Raw genomic sequence first — 24344 nt, forward strand, 5'->3', positions numbered from 1 at the left:
ACACCTCCCGACTCTCCCGAGGCAGATATCGCGGTTTCCATAAGACGATGACATAGCTAGCCCAATGCCTCGTTACAAACGTACCATTCAGGTTATACAATTAATAAGCGAACGAATGAACCACTATCGACGTGTCAACGACCTCTGACTAATTAACACGGTGACTTCGTTTGGAGTTCCAGAAAAATAATAAATAATACTATTTGTCATTTACTCCCTATTTAGATTCATTAACTGTAAACAATGTGGGCTGGCTGTGTTGATAAAGCGCTCGGTCCAATTAGTGGCGATGCCTACGAGGGCTGAATATGGGTAATGCGTTATCTAAGATAGCTAGGTGTATTCAGTCTTCAGGAAAAACTTGTATTTGATAACCTATTTATAATGTGGTTATTAGTAAACGCGTAGCCTCGATGATTCATAGCGTTATTTTTATTGACGAATAATGAATAATATTAACTTAGTTCACGAATAGGTATTTAATGGTGTTGGGGGTGCATCGACCGGGAATGCGCGGGGTTGTTCATAAGGGTATGAATGGCGCACATGACTCGCCTCGCGTGTTCTGCACGTAACCCCTCTCATGAGTCAGGCAGGCATATAAATAAGTGGCACATAAATAAATACATTAGCTGTACCGTGCAGGGTTTCGTCAGAGCGCGCGATGTGGGTCGCCGTCGCCATCGAGAATTTTCGACACAGCTAGTCGCCTAGCCGAGCGATAAGCGATCGACCGACACTTTTTGGTCGTTAACGTTACATTGACACAGTTAAGCTTGGATTATCGCTAACTGGGCTTATTGTGCCCAATTTCTGTTTTAATGCGGAGTTCTTCCTATTCAGTGTGTCGAAACAGATTCCCGCTATATGGTTTGAATGTGTTTTTGTAGAAATCCAAGTGTATTGACAAAAGCTTAGTCATACTCGCGACTTATCATTCTTTAAGCGTACAAGTAAAAACAATAATTTGTAGCGGATTGTCATTTAGGGTGACTCATACCCTAGGAAACAATATAGTCCGCTTTAGGCGCTAAGCCCACCAAAACTGATATTAACTGTTAATAAATAATCGTAATAGGTAGTAAGACGGGTGACGAACGTTATACGACATGAACATACGACACTGTAACGGTGAAGGGGCAACGACTCGGAGACGCAGCGAGATAAGGACTGGCGCGCAATCATTGTTTCGTCTCATGTTTGTCATCGGTGACGGAGTCGGACGTAGGTTCGCGCTCGCACGAGTCTAACAGGATTGTAAGACCTTTGTACTTGTACCATCTTTGACACGAAATACTCTAACATTGAGATAAGTTCATTTCAAACTAAGATTTTATTTTAATATTAAATGTATCGCAAGCAGGACTTTGCTTATCAACTCGTTACTTATAAGCCATAAAACCGTACAAAGATTTGATTTATTTATTTATAGGTTATATTTTTTATTTGTTTATAGGTAGGTACAATAATAGCTAACGTTGCATATTTCCTCATGGGTCACATATGATCCATACGCGTGACTCACAAGACCTACAAGAACAAAACAACTTCGATAATAACGAAAATTTTGACTAACAGAACAGTAACCACATAAAAGCGGCATTTACTAGGAAGTCAGGTTTTACCGGCCCGCTAGGTGCAGATGGGCAGATAGCGCGCTGACTCACGCTTGTGATTCACTTCCCGCTCACCTATCACACGCCTATTTATAGCGCGATCGCGTTATTCATATCACACATATTACCGATTACTTCATAATACACCTATTTATATAAAAAAAAATACATGCCTGCTTGATCAAAGCGCGTTGACTTGTTTTTCTTTTGTCGATTGAAAATTTTGTACCATAGAAATAGATTGGCGTATGCTGTAGGTATCTGTTTTTTGTTGATTTAAAACAAACTTAGTGTTTTTTTATGTACTTCAGTTCAAGGAGTGTTCAGGTTTTTAAAGGCTCATCAATCCGCATCATATAACACCCCTAGAGTTGCAGGCGTCCATGAGCTAAGCCGTAGCTGCTACGGTATACCATCGGGTGGCTTGTATGCTTATTTACTATTGGGCAGTCGTAAAAATAATAAACAATACATGTCAAATAAATCAATTCTATTCTTTTACCCTATAGATATGTACATTTGCCGGCAAAATAACAATTTCTATCTACCCAGTCCGTGTTTACCATAAAATCTCACTACGAAACAGAAATAGGCCATAACGTGTTACATTTTACCCTAACGACCGAGAAAAGCACTAAAATCTTTATTACGAAGAGTCAAGTTCGCTCGGCGCGGCAAGCCGGAAACCACGGACGCAACTTGCAGTGTGATGCTCCCAATAAATATGACCGCTCGGGGATCAACGAACTTTTGAGCTGACAGTTCAAAAATAATGTGGGTTACGTTCACGTAGCGTACGTTGGCCATAGAAGTTGTTTACGGGTCTCGCGCGAGGTAAGCGTTAGGTCGACGCCCGCTGCACGGAATGGTGTCGAAAAATAAGCGACCCACAATACGACACGAGGAAATTATGTCGGCCGAAGAACAAAGGCAAGCTCAGCGGAACTGTAAAAGGTAAGCTGGGCTTTTACTTTACAACTATGCATTTATTTATTTACAGTTTACCTTGCCTGTCTTTATATAGCTTGAAATATAAGCATGATATTTAAGATATTTTTTTGCCCGATGATTGACTGGTGAAGAATGTCTTTAGACTTTTACTCCGCCATTTAAGTATTTAATGTAAATAGTAGGTAGTTAATGTATTGCAAAGTATCAATACACAATACTATAATACAGCCAATATAGCTGTCTAGGCAACTATAAGAATATTTTCTTGAAATGGTGCAAAGTTCATTGAATTATCTTGCATACTTACAAGACAGACAAAATATTATATTTGAATTGACTCATAACATAATCTATTGTGCTGCTGTACGTTACAATACGAGTAGTGTAAATAATTAATAAAATTGTTATTAATATTAGTTAATATCAGCTTAATTATAGAGTTGAACCATTGATACTAAGCACCTATTAGTGATAGTTATCTGTGTATTAAGTTATTGGAGTCAAGGGCTTATCAAGTTAATACGAGACCTACGCAATCAGTTAATTGTATACAGTGTAAAACTTTGCACGCCGCCGAAGATATAATCTTATATACAAATAAACAGTTACCTAACTGTTTATATGTAATATGTCTATAGGTATCTATAAGAAAACAAAGGCTAGGGCCTTTCAAACCACTAATGGTCATTTTACTATCGATTCGCGTATATCAATGTACAAAATGAAAGGTTCATTGACATCAGTCTGCGTAGGCAGATTCGAACAAATGAAAACCGCCAGGCCATCCCGTCACCGTACGTTGGCGCCATTCAACGAACGTTTGCAATCGTAGTCGCGTAGCACCGTAGCAGCACCGGCGCTCCAACCGGCGCGCCATCGCGCGGCGAGTAGCTGAACTAATGTCGTGAGTTGTTTATTCACGTCACTAGTTGGCGCTTCGCTCGAGTTATGAAGGTAACGTTGGATTATCTTTTTTTATATATATGTTGATGTTTTTTGTAGTATGCGAAAGATAGTATGCACTTTGTTAGCAATTGTATTTATTTTAACAATTGTATATATGGTTGTCATGTGTGGTTGGTATGTGAAATAAAGTGGTTTTCTACTACTGACAAGCTTAAATTCGTATTAATAAAGGAAAAGTTTGCTTATAAGAAACTTTGCAATTCGTTTTAAACAAGTTTTAGGTATCACTTTTGAACGCGCATTCAAGAGTTTAACGACATAATAAAGCAATCAAAGTGGCGAGTTAGGGTGGCCCAGCGGCAGACCCGCTTTCATCCGAATCATCCGTGAAAGCCGTCTGGTGCATTGTGCACGATGCACGATGGCCAGACGGCGAAGGACACACATTGTTAGGGAGCCGTGCCCGAGCGCATCAGCGCACTGAACAAACCAGTTTCTGTACACTTGCACTTCTATCGCTGTCTGCTCCTCGCTTTCACGCTTATAACGACCTTTGCCGGGGTCGAGGGTCGGTTACCGACTGTGAGATTGTTGCATTATAAATTAAATACAAATGCACGGATGCTATTAATAAAAGGAAGCATGCAAATTTGTATTCTATCATGGCCATTAAAGGAAACTGAGTTAAACTCGTTCGCACTAGGAAGTAATTAGAGTGACTTCAGTGACTGCATTGCTCTTGAACGTTCACTGGACACGTACCAATTTACTGCTTTCGCTAACCTTTTACGCTTGGACGTGAGATCGACAGGTTTCCACAATAGGTGTTGTGAGCATAGCTACTCGTATTTGTAGGTAGCTTTTGGTTTTCTGTTTATTGACATTACAATGCGCGTCGGAGAGGCTACCGCACGGGCGACGGGCGACCTTGTGTTGTGTTTTACTTTTTGTTGACGACAGTGTCCGTGCTCGTATCCACCTATTTATGGATTGTTTTGTTTCTCACGTCTTGCCTTCCTACTTTCAATTAAACTTTGCCCGGAAGACGAAACTTAAAATTAATAAGGACAAAAAGCCGTCTATAAGTTAAGTGCTTAAGGATGCGGGTAGTGCGGTGCGGTGCGGTGCGGTGCGGGTGATATGGTCGGGACGTGACACGAGTGTGTACTAACCCAATATCAAAATTGGTATTCCCATTTTATGTGCAACCAAATTACATGATGCACTTTAACCCTCTACTTCATCATTTCAAAACGAAACAATGTCGTCATCACATCAAATAGGTACAATCTGGGTCAAAAGTATATTTACGGTTGGGGTGGCTCATTCAAAGAAGTTTAACCTTTTCGCGCTGACCTCGTCTTGTGCCCGTTGTACAAAGTCTAAAGAATTATAACATTATAAAAGAGCTTGTTCCCGTGTGATTGTTCCGGGACAGGTATCAAGTAAAATAAAAAGTGATCGAATGAAGAGGGGCCCGGTTGACCGGCGGCAGGTACCTGGCGACCCAAAACCGCTTTCGATCTACAAGTTCACACGACGTTTATAGCTATTCAATACTAGGCATGTAAATTGGATTTATACTGTGTAAATAAATAAGGTTATCTGGTCGCTTTGTTCGCAGAGATTGTCTTCCGTGTGGTGCGGCCTTGCGGAGCAGTTCTGGCAGGATGGAGTGCAACACTCACCTGTTTGAAAACTTCCTGCTCCGAGAACTACCCTTAACTACTACTTGTAGATTGTAGACACCTTTAGGTTCAATTAATCTCGAATTAATGTCATTACGAAGGTAGTGTGGTTGTGGCGTGTATTATTTACTTATCATAAATTTTTGTCGAGCTAGTGAGCATGTTGGATTTCGACGATCTCTTAATTTAAGAATTGTATTTAAAAAAAAACAATGTATAAGACATATGGACACTTTCAATAAATGTGTTACCATGACATGCGAGTGCGACGTTAGTACGGTAGGTTATTGTCCCCGTGCTTTTATTTTTATGTGTCATCACACAACACAACAACAGCATTGAAAGTGTTCATATAAATATTAGAACTCATATTTAAGTAATATTTACCTTGCAGCCCTCACAGGAATGCACACCGTAATGGAATCCACTAGCTTTATCGCCGCAGACGCGGCACAGCACCGTGGTACCGTCGAACTCTGTAACAAACAACAATTACATCAGCTGTAAATTTGCCTTACGTGTTTCGGTATTGTAGATGGTGTTAGGGGCTAGTGCCAAGCCAAACATCCTGAGTCGTAAGGTTTGTATAATAAACACGGGCCGCACGTGAGCACCGATAACTCGATGGCCTTGCAGCGCCACATTCACAACTGCTAATAGCGAAAATTGCAATGCTTTTGTATCGAATCGACTGACATTTTAATAAAAAAAGGTTCAGTTAACAAGAGGTGCTATATTAGATTACGGAAGTTTTCAAAATTTTTCAAGGTATCTAACTTCACTTCTATATAATCTGATCAGATAGTTGGTTACTTATTGCATATCTTACTATAGAAAGAGAAAAAAAAAGTCATTTTACCGATTGAGAATGCAGGAAAGTGAGTTAAACTATTTGATTAGAAAACATTATTATGACGAGCGCTGACCTGCAGCCGCGGGAGTTTCGTGACTGCTAACTGCACGCACAATGCAATTCTTACTGTCTTCTTCATGAAAACAGTTTTAATTTAATGGCCGTTAAGACTATTTTAGTCATTACGTAAATTTCCAGACTCGCATACTTTTACTATACTTATTATCTCCAAATCTGTCTCGCTAATGAAACGAGTGACGCAACCGCATCGAGTTGCGTGCGTCAAGGTGACGCTCAATAGCTATTTTGGTTATATTAGAAAGCGCAGACCCCACCAGTGAATTGCGTGGAGTCAACGACCTGACTGCAATTAACACACAATGAGACATAGAAACCGATCCATCCTCTTGGATATGTCTGCATATCCTTGTTAGAGATATCTAAGAAGAGCAATATTGTTCTTGTCATAATTAAAAAGATGATTAGTAGCTGGAGTCATTAGTTTGAACATTAGACTGCGAGTTGATAATGGGTGAAACGATTTGGTTAGTAGGTCAGTGATAGACAAAAAGTCCTGCGGCGGATGGGTTGCCCAGAGCGCGGGCTGCGCGGTAACAGGTTTGCTGCGCCCTCGAGTGCTCTCACTTTCCTCTCCCAGCCGTTTGTTTATTTGTTAAGGGAGCGCGGCGAGCCTTTTGGAAGAAACTTTCTATTTCTGGCGCGCACCACTCGCCGCAGGTCGACGCACCGTCGCTTTCTATGGAGTTACTTTCTTTTTTTCTACAGACTGCTTGATTACCCTCGGAGTTATAATTTCGGTCTCATCTCGAGCGGCGCTTTCAATGGCGCGTAGGTACTCGTAATGCAGTGGGGATCACAATGGGGCAGGGAAAGTGCTCGGCGCCGCAAGACGTAACTGGTGCAGTTGCAACAGACGTAGTAGGTGGCGTGCAGCCATTTCTCCTAGAGTGATGCAACTCGCGCGTTTTTCTAAGCCGCCCGTGTGAGAGCTCGCTAGTTGGTTACGTCAATTAGAGTCGAGGAAAGCGCGAGAAAGTCGCCGCCACGTAACGCGAGCACCGACCGTGCATAACATTGACGTTGCTGTTTCGACCGCGTTCCGAATCGGTGTCATGGCGATGCTTGTTTGTAAATACATTTTGTATGTAACTGTGCAAAAAGCACGTTTCTATTCCTATACCACTATAGCACACGTTTGTGTATACTATCCGGAAATGTTATCCAAGGTTACGGTAGCACATATTGCGGACAGTTCAAATTTAGTTTAGTAACAAAATTATAATGTCAGCAACAACGTCACCTACTTTGTGATTGTATGTTAAGATGTCGTCACGTCACTAACACATGGTCTCATGTTCAATGAGTGGTTTACTGGCAAGTGAGACTCGACAGCATCGCCTCGGGAGAAAAGTAAAAGTGATAGCGAGAAAGCAGCTGACGCCTCGTGCCTTCCTGCGTGTGTATGTTATGATTACCATTTTATTAGATCTTAAGAGAAGAGACGGTGTAAGTTCCGTTTTAGAATTTAACTTTAAGTTGACTTGATGTGTGCAACGGTTAACTCTTTTGTTGATTACAGAAATTTCATGGGAGAGAAAATAGAATAAAGGCAATCGATAAGATCATTAGGAATCGAATAGAAATGTATGAGGACTCCCTGTGGGCATGCTTCAGACCCCCTCAATTTGCAGGGGATCCGATCGATACTGTTCGACGAGTGTGTTTTGCACAATGCCGTTTTAATTGTTTTTGGAGCCCTTCCGCGCGGAAGTGTTGCCAGTTGCGTTAATCCATCAATAATTCGTTCTGCGAACGGTCCGTCATTCTGCTAAAACTTTCCACTGTACCCTTTCATAGTAATGATTCGTACGCTATCATTAATCTCATGAAAGTCGTTTGCAGCTAATCTAGCATAAAATTGTGATTTCTGTTGTGGGCTTTTCGATGTTGATATTATTTTTATTCTTTATGATTGTAACCGTCGGTAGCTCCAACGAAGATTTTGTTAGGTTAGGCATAGCAAAAAAAACTAATAAATAATTTTGAATTTGCTGAAACATATGTTCCTAGACAGGTATCTATTGTAATAAATAAAATTAATAATTTGCATACGTAAGAAAAGTAGGTATCTTCCATTATGTATAGTATAGGTATATATGATTATGTATAGTGTAACTTTGATTAAGTTTATATGTATATCTACTTATTTGGTATAATATCTTAATAAAATATTTATGTATAACTAGTGTGTTGTGTATGTTATTGAAAGAACTTGCGGGGAAAGTTTTAAAATAAATGTAAGTAGTATTTAATACATACCTACTAGTAAATATCTACCTACCTAGGGCCCATTTCTCGAACGGTATTAGGCTAATATTATTGGTTTACAAAGTGTCAAATCGTATGGGTTTCCATGACAACACACTAATAATATTAGCTTAATATTGTTCAAGAAATGGGCCCCTGTACCTACATATTAGCCTGCCAAAGTTGTTTTAAATAGTTCAAGTATTGAAAATAATTCATCATCATCATCAGCCTACTCTCGTCCACTGCTGGACATAGGCCTCTCCTATTGCACGCCATTGAGCACGATTTGCGGCAACTCAAAAAACAGAACGTTTGAAAATAATTATATATACATAACTAAATGTATAAATGTAACTTTTCGGTTGTCCTACCTACCAAATAGAAAAATAAATTGATTACAACTTATCCGATAATACCAAAACAGACATGAATGTTTAAACCTATTTACCAATCTTCTACTTACCCTCCATATAATTTCACACACTCATTAGAGTATATGCAGATACTGATTTTGCTCTGAATACTGATGGCTCATGATTTCTCTTTCTTTCTGCTGTTATTATACATGTATAGGTATGTTTACATTATGTACTTCCATAATGAACATTGAACGTTTAACATAATGAACCTCCAGTACTACAAATCCATTTGTATATGTGACTGTTTGTGTTCTAAATAAATAAATATATTTAAAAAACAGTGCCAATTCTGTTACATTTTTCTGTTGGTTGGGTAAACGCTTAAATCTAAGTTGGTAGGTACCAACCTAGTAGGTAGGTACTTACGTTTTATGGAAACCAATTCTTACATTTTATGTTAAATAATATACATATATATGTTATTGCGGTAGGCACCTTTCAATGATAATAGTAGCTATTTCAGAAATAAATATAACAATTGGGACCTGAAAAATATGACATAATGCAAAAGCTATTAAAATGAAAATATGCAGGGATATACTCATAAAGATAGGTATCTTCATTCATACTAGAATTAGGGCCCGTGGGTACCCTACTTTTAGTGAAAATTCCGGAAATTTTAGGCTGACATAAAGTGGCAGTGAAATAATCAGCAACAGGAAAGGGTGTTTCCTCCTTCCAGAAGTAAACAAACTGCGTACTGATTGTTTAGAGGTCAAATCCTACCTATGTGCAGTTCTGGCTCCCGTTCCCGGTGCGCCGGGTTGATCATCCCGCCGTCCGCCGGCAGCGCTTCGTAGCGCCCGTAACTACTGTCCGGAGACATCACTAAAGTCATTTATATGTCCTCACTACACTACACGCTTCAGCACATCAGAGCCCCTGGGCCCTGCACATTCGTCCTTCCCGCACTCGTCACAGGACGGCACCGCATGAGTCGTTCGGGAGCGAGGGATGAAGGTCGCTTTACACTGCACGCGCCGCGTGCGCCTTGCTCGAGCTCGATCGACGAACTGAGCGAAGCCCGTGCGCGCTCCTGCTCGAAACCACGCGAGCTTCCCCTTAAGAGTGAAAGTCTGCAAAAAGATCGGCTCCCCGTGCGATACAATCGGTTCGACTGCGGAGCGCGCGCCGCAAGCGATTCTCGCCCCTATCGACTCGTAGCTCTGTTGGCCTATGTGTTTAGGAGCGAGGCTCGACGCGCTTCGAACTCCGAGGTCATTGCCGCGCCGCCGGTGGACCAATCGTGAGCGCGCATGGAAGTGCGCGGCGAGCGATTGGAGGACCGAGAGCCCCTCGCCCCTCGCCTCGGCTCGCGCTCGAGTTCGAAGACCCGAACCTTGCGGCGCGCCGCGGCCAAGGTCGCGCGCGAGCGGCACCGCGGCTACGAGCGCAAGCGTTAGAGTGGGACACCACCGTGGCCGCTCCGGTTGCGTCACACTACCAAAATATTTTTGGTGATGGAACGCGAGTGAACTTGAAACACGAAATCGAGCTCATGGATGGTAAGCGCTGGCTGTAGGTCGCCGCGTGGCAGAATGACTCGCTACAGCGCGCCGTGCTTACGCTACGCCCCTGACTATCAACACAACATCTGTTTCTACCACTTTTCCCTGTCAACGAATTCTTTCCAATTATCGCATACTTAATTATTTAGGGACGTGACGAATGATTGACTATATTAAATTACCAAACACCTGGATAGATTACCTACGTTAATAGTATCTCAACATTAGTAAATATTGATAAAAATATTAAAAAGCTATAGTTACCGCACGATCCACATAACGCGTGCTATTCTTATTATCGATAAACAAGTTTCCATCAACAACACGCAAGTGTACGTAACTTGTTATGTATAATTCGGTCGTTGCGAACTTGCGCTCTAACGCCGAGAGGGAGAGGTGTTTTTGGCGCGGTGGTGGGCGAGATATGGCGGAGTGGGCGGGAGGTAAACGACCTGGAAATTTTGGCGCAGGCCGGTCAAGGCCGCGGCGCAGGCGCGAACGCCGCGTGACTCGCTCCTGCCACACTGAACCACTGCGATGTCCTAGCTAGTCCATTTCCGCGCCATTTTCCTCGTTCTATTACGATTTGTAATTAATTATTACTTTTGTTACGGTATCTGTTATGCCATACTACATATTTCGCACTCCTTTATACAGGTATCAAATACATACAACAGTGAATTCAATCACTGTATGCCTATTATCCAAGTACTTATTTTACAGTCAAAACATTAAACAGCACAAATGACCATGCTGAATTATTTACATAGCTTGACGGTATCGCGTTGATAGTGTTGATTTGATACCATGCAATGGCAATTGACAAGTTTTGTGGTTGAGTACCGTTGCCAAAAATATGTTCATAATAACAAAGGTAATACTAAAACATTTTATTTGCAAATTCTCAAGCCAGATGCCAAGAAAGTTTTTAAAAGTAGTAATTTCGTTAAAAATAAACAGTGTAAACACACGTTTTGCACATTTTAAAGGGTTGCGCCCGAACCATCTGACAGAAAGGTGCGTTCATTTTTTTCAAGTTTTTGCTTCAATTATTTCGCCTCGATACTTTCCCTTTTGTACAAAGGAAACATTTTTAATGGCTTCGCAAATATCCTTATCCTTCCACGTGCATACAAACAAAACGTCATATTTTAGTAAAAAATATCCTTTACCTCAGCTTGCATCAGTTGGTTTCTACTACTACTATTTGGTACTAGGTAGAACATTGTGATCATTTAACAAATATATAAAATTAACGCTCTGAAAGCTGGATGAATACAGACTTATTCTTATGAATCCGAAACTATCCAAAAAAACCGGCTAAGTGCGAGTCGGACTCGCGTTCCAAGGGTTCCATACATTACACAATTTAAACAATGTATTTTTATGTAAAACGTGACGTGAGTGAAATGTCTTTAAAAACCGGCCAAGTGCGAGTCGGACTCGCGTTCCAAGGGTTCCGTATATTACACAATTTAAACAATGTATTTTGTATGTGAAACGTGAGTGAAAAGTCTTTAAAAAACCCGTAGGGGTCGGATCAAAAACTAAGTAATTAAGTCCGACTCACGCTTGACTGCGATTTCTAATAGGTTTTCCTGTAATCTATAAGTAAATATCTATTTTTTTTATTTTTTTCAAAATTTTAGACCCAGTAGTTTCGGAGATAAAGGGGGGGAATGGTAATTTTTTGCCTATTTTCTTGAATAACTTCTAAATTATTTATCCTAAAATTATAAAAAAAATATATTTGAAATTCTCACAATGAGCTCTTTCATTTGATATATAACACGATATAGTCTGAAAAACTTTATTTTTAAATTTTTCATTTACCCCCCAAAAGTGGCCCCCATGTTTAAAATTCATTTGCTGGCGTTACATGTCCGTGTTTGGGTCACAAACGTACATATGTATACAAAATTTCAACTTAATTGGTCCAGTAGTTTCGGAGAAAATAGGCTGTGACAGACGGACAGACAGACAGACAGAGTTCCTATAAGGGTTCCGTTTTTTCCTTTTGAGGTACGGAACCCTAAAAACCCGTAGGGGTCGGATAAAAAACTAAGTAATTAAGTCCGACTCACGCTTGCCTGCAATTTCTAATAAGTTTTCCTGTAATCTATAGGTAAAGATCTATTTTGTGTATTTTTTTTTTCAAAATGTTAGATCCAGTAGTTTCGGAGATAAAGGGGGAATGGTCATTTTTGCCTATTTTCTTGAATAACTTCTAAATTGTTTATCTTAAAATTATAAAAAAAAATTTTTTTGAGTTTCTCACAATGAGCTCTTTCATTTGATATATAACACGATATAGTTTAAAAAACTTAGAAGCGCTGGTGGCCTAGCGGTAAGAGCGTGCGACTTTCAATCCGGAGGTCGCGGGTTCAAACCCCCGGCTCGTACCAATGAGTTTTTCGGAACTTATGTACGAAATATCATTTGATATTTATACCAGTCGCTTTTCGGTGAAGGAAAACATCGTGAGGAAACCGGACTAATCCTAACAAGGCCTGGTTGCCCCCTCTGGGTTGGAAGGTCAGATGGCAATCGCTCTCGTAAAAACTAGTGCCTACATCAATTCTTAGGATAAGTTGTCAAGCGGACCCCAGGCTCCCATGAGCCGTGGCAAAATGCCGGGATAACGCAAGGATAGTTTAAAAAACTTTATTTTTTAATTTTTTCATTTACCCCCCAAAAGTGACCCCCATGTTTAAAATTCATTTGTTCACGTTACATGTCCGTCTTTAGGTCACAAACTTACATATGTACTTATACCAAATTTCAACTTAATTGGTCTAGTTGTTTCGGAGAAAATAGGCTGTGACCTGTGACAGACGGACAGACAGACAGACAGACGCACGAGTGATCCTATAAGGGTTACGTTTTTCCCTTTTGAGGTACGGAACCCTAACAAACAATCTACCTACATATGTATTAATAAAATAGATCATAATATCATATGTATCGGATAAGGAATGATAGTATATAAGAGGAAGCCTGAAAGTTGCACCTATAACAGAAAAAGTAAGGGCAAATCGCCTAGCGTGGTACGGGCATGTGATGCGGAGGGATGAAAGTCATGTGACGAGAAAGGTATTAAGAATGAATGTGGAGGAAGGTACGGGGAGAGGAAAACCGAGGAAAAGGTGGATGGACTGTGTGAAAGATGATATGAAACTAACGCAAGTGAATGATATGACGGGTGACAGAGAGGTATGGAAGAAAAAACATGCTGCGCCGACCCCAAGTGAATGGGACAAGGGCAAGCGAATGATGATCATATGTATCAATAAAAAGCTGCAAGCGTTGGTATTGTTAATGTAAGCAATCATAGATTCAAACTACTTTAAACAATACAAAAACATTAGCGTCATGTGTGCATATCGAATTAAAATACGAGAAAGTGAGCGAAAACCAATTTTTTACTTCCTTCCGGTGCCCCTACTTTTTGAAGCCGGGGTGAGAATATCAAATTTCGAGTTCGGTTTCCCTTGCGATGGGAGCAAGAAACCGCCAAGTTAAATCGTATTCTATCATCATTAATATAAAGTTCAGAGTGTATTTACAAACATGAGGTCCATGTTTGGCGTCAGCAGTCGGTAGCCACATGTGTTGTTTCGTATTGTGCATTGTGACCACTGGCGGGATCGAAGCACTCATGATCTCGATTGATCGCTGCCATTTTTTATGAAGTGCCCTAACGCCATATTGTTAGCAATTTATGGCTTCCCTTTTTGCAGTTCCGGCCGGATAATGTTTTTTGACATACGTAGTTTTTTAAGTTCCTAGTACCTAAACACATTAAGTGCTTAACGTGTGGCCTGTGTTACGAATATCTGTGAGCAAAAATTCAACTTTTCCCCTTCCTTTTTTAAGCTTCCTAGTTGTGTACCTATATAGTTTTTCCCGTACAGTCGACTGGTAACGTGTCATCTGTTCACGATATTTATACTTTTTGGCAATAATATTTCAAAAAGCATGAATAAGACTCGCAAAATCCAGTTCACATTTATTGGCAAGTCGCCAAGCACGTTAAAACTTGTTGATAAGTAGTATAAATACCCATACTAAATGATGAGGGTGCCCTTGCGCCGTGAAAGACACTCGGACAATGGGCAGCCCGCGCTCAAACGGGACCCAACACTTATTTTTACTACGCCATTATTCCCAGTCATAAATTAGTTTAACAACTCCTTTCAAAGAATGTCAAGGATCCCTTTTACGAATGACAACCGCAAAGCCCGAATTGAAAGTAAATGATGTATAAAATGCATAATATGGAAGTGGCGACCTACTAAAGAGATATTAAATAACTCCCCTAGCAACTTGATCTTCTGTTGACAGTTCAATTTTATAAAATATATAGGTGCAAATTGTGTACTGTTTCGTAATGGAGTTGCCAATGTGCGCTCCAAATAAACAAATGATAATAACTAAGGCGTAATTACTTGTAATCGGAGGCGTGTCGGCTGCGAATTAAATAGAAATCACGAGGAGCCTCGTTGGCAGTTTGGCAGGGACGAGCGTGGGCTCGGTCAAGGCCTCGTCCGAATCAGAACGATCTGAGAACAACACCGGCGTGTAAGTACCTACAAGTTTGGAGACGGTTAAGATTAATTTCCAACGGATGTCCAGTTTTTAACACCGCGTTTGCAATCGATAATCATCACTTCAAACCAGTTCAACAAGGGAGTTTTAAACATTATGTGTATTTGCAGAATATTTAATTGACAAGAGTGAAAAATAACCCAAACTTGTCATTGGTGTTATTTTGAAGAGTGGCAGTTACGAGCTGCAAAGATAACTTCTCTTCTCTTGGTAACATCAGACATTTGTTCATCGCAAAAGAAACGGATGACACCATTATGAAAGATGCAATATTATGCATTATATAAGTCATCGAACGAGTACGCAACCTAACATTACGTCACGTAATTACTTTATAATGAATTTTACTAAAGATCGCTGTCGACACATTTTTGTTAGCGAGTGATAATTATTTTTGTCATGTAGGTAATTACCTATAAGTCCTTAGTTTTTGTGGTTTCAGTGACTTCTTAATATGGAATAAGTGACGAAGAGTACCGAGCGCTGTCGAGTTTTCCCGAAGCGAGCGAGGTCAGCGCGAGTCAATTACCCCGCGACTGCGCCCGCGCCGCGACAGCACCCGCCGCCGCCACGTCGCTGCAACCGAAGCGCTTAACAGGAGCCTTCGAATTCAGGTTTGAGCCGGTCTTTTGACTGAATTGATTTGCAAAAACTGGCACTTGACAAAAACGAGTCTGCATGGATTAAGGACCTTCTTGCCGAATTTTGTCTTGGGAATTTGCTCGGCGTCTAAATTGGTTCTTTAAGAAATTGATCTTTCATTGTTTTTGTGATATTCCATTGGCTAACGACGGCATGTTTATGAAAGTAAAAAAATACATCGCAGTTATACTGCTAACTCCTGCTCACAGCTATCATCCTGATGATCTAATGACAAAGAGAAGTCAAGTTGTAATAGTATTTTCAAATTTGATTAATAATTTCCATTGCCACTCAACCTGTGTACCAGCTTGAATGTCAATTGTTGCTGTTATAGACTAGGCTAGGAGTCGTGTAGTTACAGCAGTGAATTAGCAATACACAGGCCGTGTGATCCGGACGCGCCAATCGCCGCCGACCTCCGATTCGGCAACCCGGGCCAAGGCCAAGGTTGGTACGTGTGCCTCAATTAATAGCGCTAGCTACGGGGCCCGCCCGGTAAGCTCTTGTTTAGTGCCTAAAAATTAGGCAGCCATTTATAGTCTAGCCGTATCTCTAAGATAAGGTTCAGAGTAGACAAATCTACGTGCACGTAGTTGTTTATCGACAAGAACGTAGCTCTTAAAAATTTGATGATATTATGCTAACTGCATAAGCATAAGTATGCAATCTTAGTCAAATCGAAAACGGTTACAAAAATGTTTGAAAACTAGCATTTTCTCCAAAACTGCATTTCATTCATCATCATCATTAATCTATTTCCTGAAAAGTAAACGAATTTTAATCAACTCAATTTATTGCCTACGTTGATTACCTATCAAATATCTACATAGTAAAATGAAGCCATAGCTATATCAGGACACCTGGTTGCTCATGTGATACCTATCGGAAACATCTAACAAAATAACAAAACCAAATTGGCGATGGCGAATGACGTGATCGGCCTTCAAAGCTAGGCAAACTTAAATAACAACTAATGAACATAATTGTTTGCCAGGAAACTGCGATGACGCATATTTCGGCAAAATGTTACCTATTTCGAGTTGTCCATGATTTACTCTGACGGTACAAAGATCAGATACCTACAAACTAGCAAAACATTGAAAAATAAACACTACATGTATACTTTTCAGATCAACCAGGAACTGAATATCGGCTGTGATTGTACTTGAACACAAATAGCCGACATCCTCGCAACGACGGCCCTGGCTAAAACAACCTACAAGCCGCGAGATTACTTCCGCGTCGAAATTCGGAAGTTAACTGGCACATGTCAAATGTCATTGACGGATCGCTCGAATTAGACCCAGCAGACAAGGTGAGACGCGTTTAAAGAAGTATCTGTAGCTACCTTCAACAAGACTGTTATTGTTTTGACCTTAACTAACAATAATGATGATATATGCGTAGCCATTTATTAAAGTTTATCACACGTTTACTAAAATTATGACTTAGATAATGTATTTGATATTATTTTAATATATCATGAAGGCAGCCATGAGTGTAACTTTCGGATATTTTACCTTGATATTTACGCGACGACTTCCTGCCTCGATACAATTATTTGCTACAAAAAGCGTTCTAAAAATATTGAGATAATAGTTCAGGAATTGTGGAACAATCTTTTCACCCTAGTCCGTCAACCGAAACTAAACCGAACGCGAACGTGTGAAGTAGAGCATTGAAATCGGCCATTAGAAAAATATTTATGCCAGAGCTTCGTCTCTGTAATTATACATTACAGGAGAGAAATGTAGTATAGGTACAAATACGTGGAGGATCGGAGAAGTTATTGCGCAGCAAGCTCGCGCAATCAGAGCAGCGCGGCGGCGCGCGTCCCGCGAATGATGCGCGTTGTATAATCTTGTCGATTATGTGCGCGCTAACGCAGCGTAACATTGCTGCACTACTCACCTACACTGCAGACTGCACACAAAACGCGCAAGAATGAGGAAGGACCTAATTTCAAACGCTTCCTACTCGAGCAAGTGCTAAAAGTGTGCGCGTGCGTTGTCACAACACCATCATTTGCACAGGTGATGAGATCATTATTTCACATATCTCATCTCAGGTTGTAATTTTGTATTATATCCTCGGTGATCACTATACTGCGATTACTGCGCAGTAGTCGAGGATTAGCATTATTTATGGGTTTGCTGCTGGGCTTGCATAAAGAGATTTGTCTCCGATAGATTGACGGGTCGGGTCGCATTATGTATCTCGCGTGCCCCGAATTTCGGAAAGGCAATATCAACTAATACCGAATGCGACGACCACTTGAACTCGAACCAAATACATTTTGATAAGCCTTCACCTCCGTCGAAAACAACAGGGAAATAGCATTAGGTATAATAGTCAATCGTAAACAGGTTTACTACAATAGAAACGGACAGAGAGCGATGAGTAAGGTAATTTTACCTACCTTGATATATTTAAACTTTTTTTTACGACGTTTTAGACCCTACTCCCTAAACAGCGTTGGAATTTGGCATCCGATAGAAAGCGTTGTGCGTTGGTGGGTATTCATTACTCAAAGAGTGGCAATATGGAAGTATGTCGAAGTACTTTTTGACGCCTACGACGTTAAAAAAAAGAGTTTTAGGTAATTATAGATAGAAACATATTTATCCGACTAATAACTCTTGTGGCATTGTATTTGTTTTACAAGGGAGCCAATTGGTTATTTAACTCCTCGTGCTAAATATTGATACCCGAACAAGCGAAAGATTCTAAAATGATTTTTTTTTGCCAAGTTATCACCTGCAACAGCAGAAATAGTTATTTGTGCAACAAGAGAGGAAAGTTGGTTTTTCTTGCGAGTGTTTATTTTGAGTCCCGAGAAAGCGAAAGATTCTAAGTTAGAATCTTGAGCGTAGCGAGGGACTCAAAAACACGAGATGTAAAATAACTTTGCTCTCGTGTTGCACACATAATTTTTCACCTCAGTAGTGAGAACATATTAAAGGTTAAAATGTATTACTAATTACACAGAATAATTTACAGAAAAAAAATTGTTATCAAAGTATGAAGTGGCAGTTCATGTGGCCTTCACTAAATTAAAAAGCTACTTTGTTTCACTCCCTGGAGTGACGAAAGTGGGCTTGTTCGAGCTGCTGAGGTGAAAAAATACTTTCTGGGGAGGACGAATCCGATATAGTGAATCCGAATATAGTGTCTTTTCATTTCTAACTCATCAACCAAAATGTAATTTGCTAATTAACTACACGAGTTACGAAAGTTACAGTATAGTTAATCTTAATAAATTTTAATGTAACAAATTTTCCTAAAACAAAACTTGAAGAGCGGCATGCGCGGAGGAGCGGTGCGGGACGCGGGGCACGCAGGCTCATCCGCGAACTGCGCACAATCTACTCCTGAAACGTGCCCGAAGAAAGTTCACGGCCGCGCGTTGACGCGGGCCCCGCACCCCGCGCCCGCTTCCGCCTCTAACAGCCTTCCGCCCACGTCTATTATAGGTATCTCCCACTTGTGAATTCGCCAAAAAGAGCACAACCTAGATGTGAAGGGGGCTAACGTTTATCGGTTACAGATTCGATTGTATATGCCATTTTAGGTCGACACCTCAATTTCTGTCCCCTAAATATAGACAAGGCAAATATGAACGAGTATATCGAAAAGAGACTAAATTGTAGGTAACGTTTACGCAAATTTACAAAATACCTTGGGAGGTTAATCGATTTAATGACATTAAACCGATGATTGGTCAAGCATAACTATCAATCCACGTGGAAGCATTTCATGTATGGCTATTATGTGGTAGCCTGGCACGTCTGCTGGAGGGGGCCGGGGCTGGCAGCAGGGGAGGTTCGGCCTTGGCTCGTTCGATGGCCGCGCGGCGCGTGTAAGCGCGATAATTTTCGGCACTCGCCGCCGGAGTCTACTGACCCCGTGTTTGCGACCAAATGGTCCCCTTCACTATATTTAACGGCTGATGTTGAAAACAGTATCCATTTTTTGTTAGCGTTAACTCAGCATAGGAAATATTCTAGCGAAAAAACCATTCAAGACAGGAATTTGGCAGTTATATAGTTAACTACCTCATCTCATCCAGTTTGTGATCAATATGGCATTTGGCTAATAACTCGAGCTATTTACTCAAGTGGCTTACAAAGAAAGGTTTTAAGGCACTGAAATACATGTATGCTATTAAAGTCCAATTACTTAAAGTGACTTTAATTTGATGCTCGCAGCGTCGCAGCCTACATCCGAGTCTCGTGCGAAACGTGATGTTTTCTTATCAATAATTGTCTATCAATTGAGTCAACTATTAGGTTATCGGTTTATTTATTTATAATAATGTTACAATAACTGAGTTGATCTTTTCTTATTTAACTTTAGTGGTGTTTAACAAAACATCAACACAGAATGGGGTCGAATGTATAGTATTTTATGCAACCGTTGTTTAAGAGAGGTCAAAAAAGGCGAGTGGCGTGATTAACAATTTGAGGCGAAGCCGAAAATTGTTAATACAGACGCCACGAGTATTTTTTGACTCAGTTAATAAACAACGTTGCATACAATACTTTTTCTACGACCAAGCACTTACTTTGAAATAAAATTGTAAAGGGTATAGCCGTGTTTGTATGGGGCATCGGCCCCAGAAGCCAAATTGATTGCTGCTTTGCTTTATTAGCTCAGATGTAAGATGCTATTTCACAAAATGAATGCCTTAAAATGCTGCAGGTTTTTGAGAAAAGAAAAAAAAAGAAAAATGGTTTTTTTTTTTTATCTAAACTACTGAACCGATTTTTTGTAACTTATACATATTATGTAAGTAATCTAGATGTATTATTAAAAAATATGGCGTTCCAAATATGTAATGAAATTTTCACTTTTAATTTTTAATATTTTTTTTTATATTTCCGGGATACCAATTTTGGGTATTTTATGTATAAACTAATACTCTATAACATATATTTTTTTCAAAAACATTCACTTGGATGAACATGAACGGCTAACACGTCACCTATCTACAAGAATCTAATAAAAATAACATAAGAGTTGTTTATATAAATAACACAATGTTTATGTTACCACTACCACTATCTGTGTCAAGCGTTACAGTCCTTCATTAATAATATGATTTTAATAATAAAGTCAGTTTTAGAAATTTGTCACGTTCGAAATTCAAATTCGTACAAAGCGGCGCGGCGGTCGATATGGGACAGGGAGTTCTCCCGGTTGTGTCTGTTAACATACGCACGGTATTTTTAAGTAAGTAAGTAAGTAAATCTTTATTGCAAACCATGGTATGTACATAGATGTTACAAATTTTGTAAAGTTTCACATGGACCCCGGTGGAGTGTAGCAATTTTTCGTATAACTAGCTTAAACATAATTATACAAAACTAAACTTAATTACTTTCATAATGAAAGCGCTAGGTCTATTATACATTTATAATTTGTGGATCAAGATATATATAGGCTACATTATAAAAAAATAATTAATTGTGCCTTCCATAAATTCTTTAACAGTGTAATAGGTTTTGTTTATCAAATGTGTCTTGAGTTTACTTATAAATAGGTTTTTGCTCTCAATGTTTTTCATATCTGAGGGTAATTTGTTGGAAATTTGTATAGCTTGGTAATATGGACCTTTTTGTGTATGTCTAGGACTAGTTCCGGTGGGACAATGTTATCATTTCTGCGTGCACTTTTGCAGAATTCAAACGTTTCGATATTGTTTCTGGCGAAGGTAGCAATTTCCAGAATGTACAAAGAAGGTAGAGTCAATATGTTTAGGTTCAAAAAGTGCGGTTTGCAGGTGCAGTCTGTGGGATGTTTACTAATATTCTGATGCATTTCTTTTGGAGAAGGAATAAATCGTTCGAGTCTGTACTATTTCCCCATAACAATAAACCATAGCGAAGCCAGGCCTCAGCGTACGCGTGATAGACTGATAAAGCGCATGCCATGTTTGTGTTGGATTTTAGTATGCTCAAGGCGAAAAGGAAAGAAGATAATTTAGAGCTAATTTTAGCTACGTGTCTTTTCCAGTTGAGATGTGAGTCTAATACTAGTCCTAATAGCTCGAATTCTGTCACTTCTTCTATGTTCAAGTCTGGTAAAAGGGTTGTCAAGTCTGTAGGTCGTTTTTGGTAAGGTCTAAATTGGATTATCTTAGTTTTGTTGGTGTTTAGTAGTAAGTTGTGGTCTTGTAGCCATTCGGAGATATCATTAAAAGTTTTCTTTATATGATCGTAATCGCTGGAATTATTGTCATGGTTGAAAAGGCATGAGATATCGTCGGCGAATAAGATACACTTGTGATTGGGTATTTTCGGGAGATCATTAATATACATTAGAAACAGAACACATCCTAGTACGCTACCTTGAGGGATTGAATTGTTAATTGTTGTCCATTGGTATTGGTAGTTTTGTATTTGTCCAGAGTCTGTGTGATGATGTTCAATTTGCACGTATTGCTGTCTATTTTCCAGGTATGATTGTAGCCAAGTGTTTTTTTAATCTAAAATGAAATAGGCCGCATCTATTTGATAATACGAGTGATTAAGAATATCACAATAATGTCACATAAAATTCTCTACTTTTAGTCGTGCATGGCAGTAATTTGCAGTATTGGTTTTAATATTATATTTTAATGCCATTACTAAATCTACATTGTAATACACGTTGCACATGTCTTTGAGAAACCGAAATACCATGTTTGTATTAAAATCGAAAGCAGCGCGTCGAGATCGAATACGTATTATTAAGTCCATTAATTTAAACAGATGCAAAAACTTCGTTTTATGATCGGGGTGGTTTCGATTTTTGGCAATCGGTAATTTGTTAATACAACTTCCTCGTTCCCCAGCTGGCGGTGAAACGCGGCACCCGACCGCACCTTGTCATTAGTAAAAAGTGGATAGGTGAAAAGATCGTCATTTACATGGGGTCTTTTGTTAGCTTTTTTAAGGTAGGCGGTACTGTACGCAGCATTTACGCATGTGCCACGCACGCGCTAAGCTGTCTCGTGCCACACACAGCCGGTGGCCTACGCTTTGGTAACCACCAAAAACCGCCCAATAACTAAGCATATGTTAGACCGTCTTGCTTCTACAATTATTGATATGTTTTTTATGAAATAGGTACTAAGTACTATGTACCATGGCCATTTCTAATAATAATGGAAGTAGTTAAGTTTTGACAGGAAAATCGCAAAAGAAGTATAGGTACATAGGTACTATAAATATAGAGTTGCTAATTAAATTTGAAACCATGGCCAGATTTTTGTTATGAACCTGAAGAAAGAAGAAATAACAAATACTTATGCTATGAGAGCAGTTCTTTTCTTATCCTACCCTCAGTACCTACCCCTGAGTCTTGGCTGTTTTTATGTATAATTAAGAATGTACCTATTTATTAACACCATTATTTTATTTTATTTATTTTATTATTCAAATTAGTTACACAGCATTACAGTATTAATACTAAGGCACTGCGAACTACAAAGCAAATAAAAATACAAAGATACGAGAAAACACAAATAATAACAAAATACAAATGAATGAATTAATGAATGATTTTAATGAAGAATGTATAAAGATTTGAGTAAGTAGTTTAAGTAGATTATAATGTCCATAGGGTAGTTATGCATGTGAAGTTTTACTCTGATATTATTTGTCTTGTTAAATTTCTTAAAGATTATTTATTCCTGATACGTTGTATTAAACGCTATGTAAAGTTATGCTACTTCAAACTTGGTATCTAAGATATGACTTTGGCTAGGTACGGTATCCCCAGGTGCAAGGAAGGCAGGAGCAGCGGGACCCGGAACGCGGGTCACGGCGGTGTCGGCGACCGCCTCGCCGTGCACTCAACTCTGTAACGGTGCTGGACGGCCCTTCTGCCCGACCCAATACAAATGCCAGTGAACATTATGCAAGCTTTTATTTCTGGCAGGATTTTTATAAGCATACCTAACGCAATTAGAGTCGTGTTATTATTATTATTCAGAGCCCACTGTATCCCACTGCTGGGCAAAGGCCTCCCCCCTCTTTCTCCACTCATCTCTGTTTAGTGCTATATGTTTAGGCCAGCCTCTCAGAAAGGAGTCCAAAGTTATCTCGCCATCGCCGACGAGGTCTACCGGATCCCCGGTTAGATTCGTGGGGGGCGTGGGGTAGAGTCGTGTACATAGTAATAAAAACAATGGATAACCGAGTTTCAAATTTCGATATATGTATTACCCATTTGCATTTCAAATGCTATATACAAACAATGCGGTTCTAAATGTGTGTCTTTGGGACATTTGGGTCCTGGGTGGGTGCAGTTTGTATTTAAACGTTCTTATTGTGGTCAAGAGTAAAAGAAAGGTGTCGCAACTATTGTTAACAAAAAAAGGTATGCCGAGATTTATTAGGGAAATTATGAACCATGATGACTTTAAGCACAAGTTCTTAGAATGTTCATTATGAGACGCTTTTTCCTATCTCGCTTTACATATTTAGTTTTTGCGGCGCAAAGATATCCCAAGCTATTAAGTGAACAAATGTTAAAAACGCAACTGACAAATATGCTGATGCAGTTATTACGTGGGTTATGGCCCATACTTTAGGCCGAGTCACTGTGCCCGGTCGCTCGTAACGTGACCCATATTATATTGGGATCAGGGAGCAACTAGCGAATTTAAAACCATCTGCTTCACAACAAAGAACTGCTCTAACCCTTATGCGACTTCCTTTCATTGCGAGGATTTCTTCTTTTGAGGATTCCAATATTTAGTTTTTACCTCAATTCTGCAAAAAATACAGGTAACTCGAAGGTCAATTATAAAAAAACTGTGCGATTCGACCTACCCT

At 39.7% G+C, this 24344-nt stretch overlaps 1 protein-coding gene across 3 annotated transcripts in view; it reads right to left on the minus strand.

The window, feature by feature from the left end:
- The window catches only part of LOC134742370 (ecdysone-inducible protein E75), a 140937-nt gene that overhangs the window by 7078 nt on the left and 109515 nt on the right, over nt 1-24344 (minus strand). For 2 of the 3 annotated variants that reach the window (XM_063675468.1, XM_063675470.1), the window contains exon 2: nt 5549-5637. In XM_063675468.1, coding sequence (XP_063531538.1) covers nt 5549-5637 — 89 coding nt within the window. Of the gene's footprint in view, nt 1-5548; nt 5638-9490; nt 9776-24344 lie in introns of those variants that run through there. The other variant, XM_063675469.1, reaches the window with a different exon arrangement.

Source organism: Cydia strobilella, chromosome 6 (genome assembly GCF_947568885.1).
Source record: "Cydia strobilella chromosome 6, ilCydStro3.1, whole genome shotgun sequence".
Classification (NCBI taxonomy): domain Eukaryota; kingdom Metazoa; phylum Arthropoda; class Insecta; order Lepidoptera; family Tortricidae; genus Cydia; species Cydia strobilella.